Below are 13,573 nucleotides of genomic sequence, written 5' to 3'. Positions count from 1 at the left end.
TCTTCCTTGCCTCCTCGTCCTCGGGGGACGAGGGGGACAGCCCGCGCCCTGGCCCTGCTCCTGCTCCTGGGCGAGCCCCGGCAGCGCCCGGTGGCACCGCCCGGTGGCACCGCTGCCCGTTACCGGCGGGGCCGAGAGCCCCGAGCAGGGAAGGCGGGGAGCGTCTCCCGACATCGCGAGTGCGGGCTGAGAAGGTGGTTGTGTGCAGGTACGTTGGCGGTGGCCGTGTGTCCTTGGAGTGTTGAGCTGCTGTTTTCCTAAATGGCAAGTTTGCTGTGTGGCGTGGGTGATTGTGTTTGGGAGCGATTTGGTAACTTGTTTTTCTTTTATTTTTACAAAAGCAGCGCTTTGGTGTGTCAGGTTTTGTTTGACCACCAGAAGCTCTAGGTCTATGGGTTCCTGAAGATCTAGTTCTGTAAGTTCCTGCATGTGTCCAGGTCTTTGTAGAGCTGAAGGCGCTATTCTGAATTTGTAGACACATGTAGGATGGGACCAAGCATGGCAAATACTCTAGCATAGCAGGTTTTTTTTTTTTTTTGTAGAATTTAAATGAGTGTATACAATTTTTACAGAAATTTTGAAAATACTACCTGCTTGGAAATTCATCTTGAATTTCTATTTTTTTGTTTTAAATGGAAAAACTGTAAAAGGTGCCTAACTTAAGAGTATCTTGCTCCTATCTGTCATGTCTGACTAAAGTATATAGCTAGAACTTTTTTTCTCTATGTCTATTTTTTCTAAAGAAAATGCTGACATATTGGACCATTGCTGAGGGAAGAAAATTGACGCTTAGAGCCTCAAGTGGTTACTTATGCTTGTGCTTACTGTTGTGGGTTTTTTTTTTCGTGAGGGTTAACTTTGGCACATGCTTATGTATTTTCAGGGTTTGTATTCATTCTACCTGCTTCATAATTACCTATTTGTTTCAAATACTGTGAATATAATAATCCACCCCCAGTTTTTGCAAAACTTTCTAGAAAATTATAATTAGCGCTTTGCTATAAAATTTATTATCATTTTTATTTAAAATATAAGTTTCCTTTGAGTTCAAGTTAAAATTTGATGGACTGAAGTACCAGTTACTGCTTTCTGTCTTGGTTTTTAAGTTACTGTATGTTTATGCTTACCAGTTACGAATACCTGAGAACTAGTGACAAAGCTAAGGTTAAAATAGGAGGAGTTTGCTATCGATTTTTAATCCCACTCATTAATTTAGAATTTGTCTTGTATTTGATGGTGCTCTTTGGGAGAGAACATGGTCCATATTTACAGTGTTTCTGTCTTCAGTGTATTAAAAATGCACGTAACACAAAATTGTGAAGGATTTGTGCTTTTCAGCTTATTCTTTCAGTTATGCTTGTATTTACACCTCTTAAAATATCTTTCCTTTTTTTTCCAGACCTTTTTTCACTATTCCTCCTGACTGTGGCCTTTCCTGAGTCTTACATATTTACCTCTTCTGTGTGTATGGATAAATGTTAAAGAGGCTGTTGAAGGATTGAAGTCAAGTCTTTTCTTAATGTGTAAGTCTGACTTCCTCTTTGGTAATATACACTTAAAGATCCCTGTGATTATTTTTTTTTACTAGTTGGTTGTTTCTAGTAAATATTTTTATTTATCGTGCTGCCGGTGCCTGTTGATAATTGCATGTTACCCACTAATAACTAAGTTAAATTGTAATTTGTGTGGTTAATTAGCTAAAGGAGATCTCAAATCAAGTTTGAATATACCCAACTGGGACTCTTTGCCAAATGTAAATGTTTTATCCAGTCAGTGAAATGTTGCCCAATTGAGGACCACATTGGCCCCATGTTAAAAGCCTGAGGTTTGTTCTCTGCAGCATATTGCATCCACTTCTGATTTTTATAGCGTTAATTGCACACATTCCAGGTTTCAGTATTTGACAGTATAACATTTTAATCTGAATGATAGGCAGCTGCCATCAGGATGTATTGCATCATGCAACCTGTAATCTTCATGTGTTGCATCTGTGTATGAAAAAAGATCTCCAGCAACCAAGTCCAAGTAATTTTTAGTTATTTATTCTTTGTGTGGGAATTCAGCTTGCTCCTGTTCAAATAAAGGATTTACCATTGACAAGAGAAAGCATTGCAGTACAGTACTGTCTTGGTGAAAATGGAGTGTAATGTAAATGAGTTTTTCTCTTCTGAAGGCTCAAAATAGAGTAATATCCTATGTATTAACCTCCTGTGTGGAAGATGGGAAATGTATCATTGAGTTTAAAAAAAAAAAAACCCAACAGTCAGTATCCTGTGCCTAAAGTGGGGAAGACTCCCAAGGAGGGTGTGTGTGTGTATGTGTCTGGTGTTTGTGGTGGTTTTCTTTGTTTGTTTGTTTTTTGAATGTCAAATGTATAGTTGAAATCTTGCTGGTCTCATAGCTGAAGAACATAATTATTTAATACTGGAGTCTGTATAAAATGGCAAAGTCTATTTTGCTTATTATTTTCAAGAATTGTGCAGAAATGCTCATATTTTTTCCGAAGGAGTGCAATAAAGCATATGCTTAGGAAAAAAAAAAAAGTGTTTTGCTTTTCTTGCTACATGATGCATGAATGTGGCCTTGGAAATTCTGCAGTCTCCATTTTCTCTGTCAGGTATTTACATGTTTGATGGTAGATACTTCCTACTCACAGGACTATGGGAAAATATTTGGAAGACCTTTAGTGGTGATGCTTATGATGGCCTGGAGCTCTAGAAGCAGCTCTTGGACTTCATCACAATGAGGGAGAGGATGTGATCATTCTTTCAGTTTGAATGTGAATAAATAGGATGATCTAATGAGTTCCAAGTCTCTGTTGCTTGAGGGTGGGTGGGGGAATAGTGGAGAGAGAGCTGCTGATCAGATTTCAGCCAACACTTTGTTGATTTTTGCTAGTAAAGAAAGTGATGCTATGCCTTCTGCTATGGAAAACGTTTTTAGTAAAAACTGTTGTTATATACTAGTGAAGAAACAGTTCTTGTTAATTTTCAGTTTCACTTTTCAAAATCCAAATGATTTTCACTGCTATTCCATTTCTGCTGCTTTTATGTTGACACGTGGGAGTATCGTTTGAGCGTAGACTTGAGCTGCTATAAATTTTCAGTGTAGCCTGTTACAGAAACACTGACATTAAGTCTAGCGAGACAATGGTGCTGATCATAGCTATTTGAGCCTCTTAATCTGTAGAGGAGTACTGTTGTCAGTCATGCTTTTGTTCTGAAAAGATTAACTTATACCCAGTAACATAAGGTGAGAAACCAAAGTTAACTTTTATTTGTTGACTACTTCAGACTTGTGTGATACTGAAGGTAGGCATGCAAAAATTCTCTGTAGATGAGCATGGTGGGTTTCTTGGTGTTGGTAAAGGTAATGTCTCCATTAGTGAAGTAGATCTTTTATCTTAAAATTTTTATTTTTTATTTTATTTTCTGTTTAAGCACAATAGTTAGCTACTTATAGAGTAACAGACTTGAGTAATAAAAATATCAACGCCTGCTGAATTTAGCTTGTTTTTAGTACTTCAGCTAGGTTCAGTTAGTGATCTATGTCACAGAGGAGGTACTGTGTTTATATTCACTTGAAGTCCCGAATAAGTAATATTGGCTTAATTTTAAAAAAGCAGCTCTTGGGATGGTAGGAGAAACTCAAAATTTGATGGTATGGAATTTCAATGTTTTCATCTTTCAGTAGATGTTGTCCTTTAAAGCTTATTTTTCAAGATTTATGTATATGTTGTGGAAACGCCCCCCTGCTCTCAACAGCAAACAAAACCCCCAAACACAAACAAACAAAAAAAGGTTACAGTGTAATCTCTTCCCCCCCGCCCCTCCCCCCCCAAATGCTACTCTAAAAATCAACAGCTTCCAAGACTGGTGTGTATTTGTTAATGAATTGTAATGAGCGTTCTAATTGCATTATTTTTAAATGTAATATTTCTTTTGTTTGTTTTCTGATTTCAGGAGAATAAAATGGGGAAGTTCTAGAACCTTGAGAATAACTTGGCGCAGCAGTCTTGTTTGCTGCAGGAACTAAGACTAGTATCAATAATTCGCTTAAAGAAAAGGAAAACCTAAAATCATGCCATCTGAAAAGGAACAGTTTTTTCCTGATAAAAAGCAAATTACTTTGTTAAAACACAATGCTGCGAAGAATTTTTCTACAGATGCTTCTTTGGAAAAAACACTGGTGAATGATCCTTTAAGTACGATGACTCAACCAGCCATTTTAGATTTCAGTCTCTCTTACGAACTAAAAAATGTGAAAATTGACTTACCCAAGGTGAACATTCCAAATGAAGTATTAATGAAACATGAAGTTGATAGATTTAGAAAACTCTTTCAGTGTAAACAGCAAACTGCAAGGAAGTCCTTAAGTCTAGAGAAAATAAACGGAAGCAATCCCAATTGTTCAGAGGGAAGCCACTTGCAAAATAAACCTGAAGTGCAATTTGAAGAAGCGTTGAAAACTACAGCAAAGATACTGAATTTCACTTGTCCGAAGTGCAAGGACAATGTTAGATACAGCCCAAATGATCTACAGAAACACTTTCAGCTGTTACATTGTGGCGAGTTGCCTTTGTATCCTTGTGAGATGTGTAACTTCTCAGCTAATGACTTTCAGTCATTTAAACAGCATAGACGCACCCATCGTAGCACTTTAGTAAAATGTGAGCTCTGTAATGATGAGCATGTGTACACTTTGTTGGATTTGACAAAACACTTCACATCAAAGCATTGTGTAAATGGTCACTTTCAATGTGAAAAATGTGGGTTTTCTACCCAAGATGTGGGCACGTTTGTTCAGCACATTCACAGACATAATGAAATTCCATATAAATGTGTAAAATGCCATCACGTAAGCTTTACAAAAGAGGAGTTCCAGAAACATCTTCTTGTTCATACCAGTATGTTTCCTTTTGGTTGTCAATTTTGCAGTTACAGAACATCACGGAAAGATTATCTTATAAACCACTTCATAGCTTTGCATCGAGACCACTTATATGCAAAAGAAAAACTGGAAATGGAGAAATGTGAAAAAAGAATAGTGAAGACGCCAGCAGCACTGAAGCTTGTGTTAAAAAGGTATAAAATGGGAGCATCGAAAAAAGCACTGTGGAGACGGAAAAAAGTAAGCAGCGGAAGCGACAAAACTGGAGAAAATGCACAAGTGTTGAGAAGCGTGAATAAAATTCAGACAAAATCTGAGGAGCTGAACCAGTGTATGAGAGATGTGGAAACAAATGAAGAAAAAGATCAAATTGTATATACAGAAAAGCATAATTTCACAGGTGAAATGCTGTCTGCTACTACTGCACAATACAGTAAAGCAGATGATGGAACAAGTTACAGCCTGGGATTATTGAAAAATGCTGTTCATGGGCCAACAGTGTTGATGGTCAAAAACAACAAAATATCTGTTCCAGCAAATTACAGTGCTAAATTTATGGGATTTAAAATGGTAGATGGAAAACAACATATTGTTATAAAATTATTACCAACAAGTAAGCAAAACTTACATTTATTGGGTCAGAAAGCTGATCCTATTCATGATGGTTCTACACCTCCTTTGCTGCAGACTGCTGATCCCTGTGGCTTGTCTTCAGGTGCTATACCACATGTAACTGATCAGTCAACCTTAAGGAACAATTCTGTTCACCCACTCACCTGCCCGCCATTTTCTCGTTCTGCTCCTCATTCAGGGAAAACAAAAGTGGAAAACCGGAATAACTCCTTATTGTATGGTAGGAGTGTTTCTCAAACTGTAGCACCTTCTAATGTAGCTGTAGGAAAAAGTTCGAATTATTTGCCAATGAAGTTGGGCTCAACTGTACCTCCATGTGATGAGGTGACAAAAGTTGGAACTAGAAGTAATCTCTCATGGGGAAGCTATAGTCCTCCAAGTCATCCTCAGGTATTACCACCCACTATTACAAATACACTTCATTATGACCCTATGAAAATGCCCTTCTTTCCTGAACTGAAAATACAAAATGGTGGCCTAAATAACAGTAATGGAACTAATAATCCCTATTACTCAACGTCAGTGGATTCTTCTAATGAAGGGTTGCTGTCTTTTCACAACTATTCCAAAATGGACACTTCGGATAATCCATGTAGCATTTGGACGTCAACAGATGACAGATACAAAGAATTTATATCTAGCAAAACAGTTTCTTTTCAAAACAGTAGAAGTGAATCTGCATCTTCATATTCAGAGTTGACGAAAGGCTTAAAACCAGAGAAAGTTCTATCAGCCCAATTAAATATTAATAAAACTTATGGACACAGAAACACTAGGAATAACTCTGTGTCTTCTAAAAGCCAATCTAAATGTGTTGTTGACAGTGAGTGTTTTATGGAGGACCAGCATAACGGCCAGCAGTATTTGGACACTAACATACATCAAGGCTTTGAGAACGTAGCTGAGAAATTCCAAGAAAATGCATCTGATTGTGTTAACTCAGTCTTAATGCCTAAAATCACATCTGTTTTCTCATTGCAGAGTGAACAGGCAGCTAATTATTTATCTCCTGAAATAAACCAGTTACTGCAAGATGTGTTAAAAGTGAAAGCAACTACTCAGCAAGAATCCCACAGCAAGTCAAATAACTGCGTAAAACTTCATTCTGACAAACTGCTTTCTGGTCACGAGACAGGGAATAAAGCCTTTAAACATTTAAAAAGTTCGGCAACTGCATGTAGTTTTCAGAGGCCTCCTACTAATGTAGACTTTCATTTATACAAGAGAGACTTGAACACAAGATGTAGCACAAATGAAGGTACGCATTGTGGGAGAGACAGACAGACACCCAGAACATCATTTGATTCACAGGGAATGGATAAATTATCCAGAACTCCAGGTGTTGGTATGTTGCTAAAAGCTCATACAGATGCAATCATAACACAGCAGTTAGTAAAAGATAAAATACTGTCTACAATGCAAAATCCTAGCAGCTTTTCGCCAGTTCTTCAGGAACAGAAGAAACCCCTTTTAGTTCCATCCCCTCCATCAGGATTTTTTGTTCCTTTGCACCTTGCTAACCAGCCCGGACTACAGGTGGTTTCAGGAAAATCTCTTCCGTCAACCAGTTCGTCAGATGGGCATGTAACTAAAGGTGTACCTACATCTTTTGTTTTAAATAAAGGCCCTGGAATGATTTTGACTTTTAGTGGGGCAATTGGAACAGTTGCAAACAGCCCTAGTGAGAGTTCTCAGGTTTTAGGGAGAGTTGCATCCAGGGAATGTGGTAAACTAACCATACCAGCTTCAAAAGTGGAGGGGAAAAATGACAGTTTCACAAGTGTAAGAAGTTCCTGTAATAGGAGAGCATGTAGTACAGCAAATGACTCATTGAGTCGCATGCCATTCAAAGGATCTCTTGTAATTACAAACTCATCGGAGTCATCTGTGAAAGGAATGTCTTCTGTGAAGGTGTTACCAGAGCATCAGGATGCTGTCTTTGGTTCCTTGGAGTCAGTAAACCAACAGGATATTAAACAGAAACAACATGTTTATGCACTTTTGCCTGATGGACAGCAGGCAGTTTTTCTGAAATGTACGACACCAAACAAGCCTGTAGTTCATAAACATAGTGTTTTTCAGAATAATGCTCGTTATCAGAGTTGTCAACCAAAGAAAACTGGAGCCATGCAACAAAAGCTTTTGCTGAAAATTAAGACTTCAGATACACTGGCTGATACCACTCAGTCAGTAAGCAACTCAGTGCCCTCACTACAGTTGGATAACTTGCAGTCCCTTACTCCTGCACTAGCACAGAAACAAACTAATCTTACTTCTAATGATGCCTTAATCTTACCAGGTAGGTTAATGCCAGCAAATGCCTCTTTGGCAAGCTCTAATCCAGCATGTTGTGTTCCTCCTGTAGAACCTGTTTATTCTACTAAGTCTGCAGGGGCACAGTTGCAAAAAGGTTCTCTTGAGAGGACACAAGTAATAACTGCTAACAACAGGAATAACTTTGGTAGTCAGAAGTCCACATGGAGCACCCGGAACAGAACTGCAAAAGTGAAACCTCGTTTAAAACAAACTGGGTCTAAAAGTTCAGAAACTGCGGGTGTGCAAAGAAACAAGAATTTCAAACGGAAAAGCAAGGATAATTGCCCAGAACCTCCAAGAAAGAAAGTAATGTTGCACAGAAAGTGTAAGGAAAAGAATCGAGCTGAAGTTGTTAGTGAACCAGGTGGCCCTTACAAGCCAAGGGCATCGAAAGAAACTGTGAGGACTTTGAAATTACTTCCTTTTAATTCTAAACAGCTTGTAAAATGCCCTCGGAGGAATCAGCCAGTTGTTGTACTTAACCATCCTGACGCAGATGTTCCAGAAGTTGTAAATGTAATGAAAACCATTGCTAAGTTTAAGGGACATGTTCTTAAGGTTTCATTGTCAAAAAGAACTATTGAAGCGCTTTTGCAGCCAGCCTTTTGCAATCCTTTGGATGTAACTACTGATGATCTTTCTCAAAAGAGGCACAGGACAATAAAACCTATTAGCCCTGTAAAAGAAAGATTTGTCTTAAAATTGACACTGAAAAAGACTAGCAAAAACAATTATCAGATTGTGAAAACTACCTCTGATAATACCTTGAAAGCTAAGTTTAGCTGCTGGTTTTGTGGTAGAATATTTGACAATCAGGATAATTGGGTAGGACATGGACAGAGGCATCTGATGGAGGCTACTCGAGATTGGAATTCATTAATGTAATGATGACCAGTAAAGAAGATAAATATCATATAAAACAGTTTTTTAAGAAGAGAATCAATTGAGTTAGGATACACAAGTCGTTTTGTTTTGTATTTCAGTATTGTAACTAAGTGTTTAAAAATGATGCAAAGTGCTTGGAAGGAAGAGCAGATTCTCTATTGCCATCAAGCTTTGAGATAGATCGAGGAGCTTTGTGGTTTAGATACCTTGTAACTAACTGCAAATACAATTCCATAAAAATATATATTATTTTTTGTTACTACTATCATGTCCTATATTTTTATTCTATAGAATGAGTCTTCAGGGCTTTTGTTCTGTACATATTTAAAAAAAAAAACTAAACATGTAAATATTTTTATACTTTTCAGTTATTTGGTATAATTCTTGCACAGAAATTACCTCCCCCCCTATTTTTCAGTTCTGTGCATGCACTACTAAAACAAATTTTTAAAATTTTTTCAACTACACACAGCTGTTATCCTGGGATTTTTGTTACTTTCACTTGTTAGCTCTTGATTTTGTTTTTCAGGGATTGAACACTATTGTTAGCAAGTGCCTAAAAGATGTGAAGCAGTTTACATTATGTCAGCTGTGTAACCATAGGTCCATATAGGGCCATTTCCCCAATAGTTTCATTTAAACAAAGCCATATGTGAATGCTTTAAGCTATATTGCTATGCACATGACACTTGTACTATTTCTGTGCAGTTTGTCTACTTTCTTAGTGAAGTATTTTTCATATAAATTAATAAAACATGTTACGATTGTGTTAATACGGTGAGTCTGAGAATGGAATCAGTGGAAAATATACAGTATATATATTCATAATGTGTACGGTGTTTAAGAATGGTGAACATTCCTAATCTGTATTGACTCTGTCACTATTAAATTTGCTATAACTTGTGTTTACAGAATATGACTGTGAGCATTTATGGAAAATATTTCTATTTTGTTTTATACTATGTCTGCCACAAACCCTATAGTAAGGCCAGGATACGGTGAAGTGCAAAGCACCATTTCAGGCCTGTAACTGCATTGTAGTTTTATTCCAGGGGGATGTAATCTGTCCACATAATCAATAAATAGTATTTTCTACTATTGCTTATTCAGATGAACTGCCTTTTAGGGTACCAGGGGTTTGTCAAAACCAATGCTTAAGTTATTCCTCCCTCATTTTACGAGCCAGCAGGGTGATCTTCCTAGGAGTTTGCTTGCTTTCTACTTACATTTTTAGGGCTAATGATGAAGGGAGAATATGCTTTACATTTCTTAATGTTTATGTGAAGGTATGTAAACAAAAACCCTTATCTTATCCATAGTGACTGAGAGTATACAAATGAAGGTCCTTATTATCCACAGTAATTATTATGCTTAGAGGCTTGGTCTTCCAGATTCTTAATGAACCTGGAGGCTAGATCCAGTCTTCAGTGGGAGTGCCCTTACCATATGGCACGTTTTGCCAAAGTACTGGAAGACCACATCTTAGGTGTGTAAGTCAGCTTCCCAAAGTATTGGTGGAAAACCTGTCAAAATTGAATACTGGACTTCGAGAGGACTGAGGTATTTGAATCTCTGAGGTTTTAGACTGTATGCAAGCCCAGGGGTGGTCTCTGTGACTATTTCCATAAGGTGAAAGTGAAGACTGACTTGCTACCAGTGAAACAATTAGAAGTCGTATGGATGTCACAGGGATTCCGGTAACAGAATTCAACTTATGTTATCTTTTAAAAAGTGTTATAAAGAAAATAATTTAAAAAAAATTACTTCAGTAGCTAGATGCGATTTTTCTCTTAGGTGTCTGTTGGCAGGAAGATGGGACACTAGCCTTGTAGCTAGTGAGTTATGTATGGGGGTCAACTGAAGTACCTGAGACGGTCGAGGCAGCATAGTTTGGATGAATTAATACACAGTTGGTGTGTGTTCTGTATCAAAATCAGATCATTTTGTGCTGTGCAATGGACTTGAGCTCTGACATGAATTTGGCTAGGAATTTTGAAGATGGACTACTGTAGTGCTAGAAAGAGTAGACCAGTGATGAGTGGTGTTTCTCAGGGGTTGGTATTGGGAATGGTGCTGTCTAACATGTTTGTTGGCAACATGGACAGTGGGATGAAATCCACCCTCAGCAGGTTTGCTGACGACACCAAGCTGTGTGCAGTGGTTGACTTGCTGGAGGGAAGGGACGCCATCCAGAGGGACCTGGACAGGCTTGAGAAGTGAGCCTGTGTGAACCTCGTGAAGTTCAACAAGGCCAAGTGCAAGGTCCTGCACCTGGGTCGGGGCAATTCCAAGCACAAATACAGGCTGGGCGGAGAACGGATTGAGAGTAGCCCTAAGGAGAAGGACTTGGGGGTGTTGTTGATGAGACACTCAATATGACCCGGCAATGTGTGCTTGCAGCCCAGAAAGCCGATGTATCCTGGGCTGCATCAAAAGCAGCATGGCCGGCAGGTGATTCAGCCCCTCTACTCCGCTCTCATGAGACCTCACCTGGAATACTGCATCCAGCTCTGGAGCCCGCAACACAAGAAGGACATGGACCTATTGGAGCGAGTCCAGGGGAGGGCCACGAAGATGATCAGAGGGCTGGAGCACCTCTTATGAGGAGAGGCTGAGAGAGTTGGGGTTTTTCAGCCTGGAGAAGAGAAGGCTCAGGGGAGACCTTATAGCCTTCCAGTATCTTGAAGGGTACCTAAAAGAAATCTGGAGAGGGTGTTTTTACAAGGACAGTTAGTGATCAGATGAGGGGTAATGGCTTTAAACTGAAAGAGAGTAGATTCAGATTAGATATTAGGAAGAAATTCTTTAGTCTGAGGGTAGTGAGACGCTGGAACAGGTTGCTCAGAGAAGTTGTGGAGGCCCCATCCCTGGAAGTGTTTAAGGCCAGGCTGGATGGGGCTTTGAACAACCTGGTGATGTGGAAGGTGTCCCTGCCCATGGCAGGGGGGTTGGAACTAGCTAATCTTTAATGTCCCTTCCAAACCAACCATACCATTCTATGATTCTGAAAGAAGCAGCACTAGGAAAGGACAAAGTGTCTTAAGCTTTTTTCCATGGAAGGAGTTATTTATTGGCTGCCCCAGCTTGCTCTCTGATAAACCCTGAAGTTGAACCCCTGAATTCTGGACATTGCCACCGCCTTCTTTGGCAGAAATATCCATGGAGTTTGTTGCTAAACTTACTCAGTGTGACTTCACCAAGGATGACCGATTTTTGTTAATAGTTGCTTCACATTGATGTGGAAGTTCTGCTGTAGAGTTAGGCATTTTTCTCTATTATTGATGAGTCATGAGAGTGACAACTGTCATTGGAATTTTTTCCCCTCCAGCTTCTTTTCATATGAATTGGGTAACCTTAAACAATACTGTGAAAAAGAACACTGTAAAGCTAGGAAATGTTGAAATAAGGTTGCTTTATACAATCATAATTCATTGTCATCTGTCACTTTATCCATGGACATCCATCTCATTCAGTGCAGAGAATTGTTGCTCCCTCTTGAGCAGTGATTTTGTTTTCCCGTCCTTAATTATGTGCTTGTATAATTTAGCGTGTATTGCTCAAGTACTCTTCTGAATATATAATTCTTTTTTTCTTATGAGCTTTCCCATAATGCTTTGTTTGAGGTCCTAAGAGTTTGGAACTTCTGCAGATTGCATTTCAAGGAATCTCAAGTAAGACTTCCATTAAATTAATCACAGGAGAAAGTTTGGCTTAAACAATCTGACCAGCATCACAGCGGTTCAAGCAGTAGAAGGTGAAGGGACAATATACAGTTCTTCAATGAAATGTTCAACTGCTTTAGCAATACGAGGCTACCTTTTTACCGGCTGACTCCCACAACGTTTGCGCATTTCTCAGCATCTTCAGTGTATGGGAAAGGTATCTTACAAATATCCTACAAACAACAGTCTGTCATTACACAGCTATGATTTATCCCTGAAATGTCATGTGAACCAAATGAAATACATACATCCACGTGGAAAAATAGTCAATGATCATATATTTGATCCTTGTATTGTAACGGATATATCTGATGTGACAAATTAAGGTTGCGCAGGTAACCTGATTTGAAGAGTGTCTTGAGTGCTTGACTTTGCAACCATAATATTTTGAGATGGCTTGTAACATTGCACATATAGGAAGATAAAAAAACCTGAACTTGGTTACAGTGTTATGGGACATACAGAAATAAGTGCAAGTGCAGTGTCAAGTGTTTTTCCTCTGAGATGTTTTGTAAATATATACTTGGCCTAAGTCTCATTTGTACAGCATGTATTTGGGTAAAGTGGCCTTAAAGAGGCCTAAAATCTACCCCACTGTGTATTCTTTGCAAGATGTGTATTCATCAGTAAGTCATGGTTTCTCTTCCTCAGTAATTCCAATGTTTTAACAAAAAACTTGTGTTTGATATTTGTTCCAGGGCTGTTGTCATGTGAGACATGGTTCTTTTACACCACTTCCTAAGATCTCCTGCCTGCTGCTGGTGGTTTAGAGTGAAGGAGGAATGAAATTTTGTAACTTGCATGTCTGAACACTTGGCTTTTTGAGAATGCAAATCCTTACTCCTTTCATGGAACAACATTGTCAGGAATGATTTGCAGTACTCATTGTACTCTCCTTTCTGTATCAGGTAGGCAGACATAACTTCTGCTCCTTTACAGCTCCTTTTCTGCTCCTTTGTACGTTAGTAAATATGATACTTTGCCCCAAGTTCTCAGGCAAAACATTTACTTCATTTTAAAAGTAATTTTTTATTTCTAGTTTTTAGGTCTTCATTCCCTCCTCCCCCCCTCCCCTTCTATTCAGTTAATGAAAATTATATGGAAGAGAAATTAGCTAACAATATCAA

The 13,573-nt window shown here is 38.7% G+C and overlaps 1 protein-coding gene across 1 annotated transcript; it reads left to right on the top strand.

Moving 5' to 3' along the window:
- Positions 1-4,080: 4,080 nt before the first annotated feature.
- ZNF518A (zinc finger protein 518A) lies at positions 4,081-9,697 on the top strand (the record flags this gene model as incomplete). The annotated part of the gene is made up of 1 exon (XM_082486707.1): positions 4,081-9,697. One exon carries the CDS (start codon positions 4,081-4,083, stop codon positions 8,722-8,724), a length of 4,644 nt encoding a protein of 1,547 aa, XP_082342833.1. The 3' UTR covers positions 8,725-9,697.
- Between the last annotated feature and the right edge of the window lie 3,876 nt (positions 9,698-13,573).

Source organism: Vanellus vanellus (genome assembly GCF_965231255.1).
Source record: "Vanellus vanellus genome assembly, chromosome: 7".
Lineage (NCBI taxonomy): Eukaryota > Metazoa > Chordata > Aves > Charadriiformes > Charadriidae > Vanellus > Vanellus vanellus.
The sequence above is the reverse complement of the archived record's forward strand: the minus strand, read 5'-3'. Positions and strand labels throughout refer to the sequence as shown.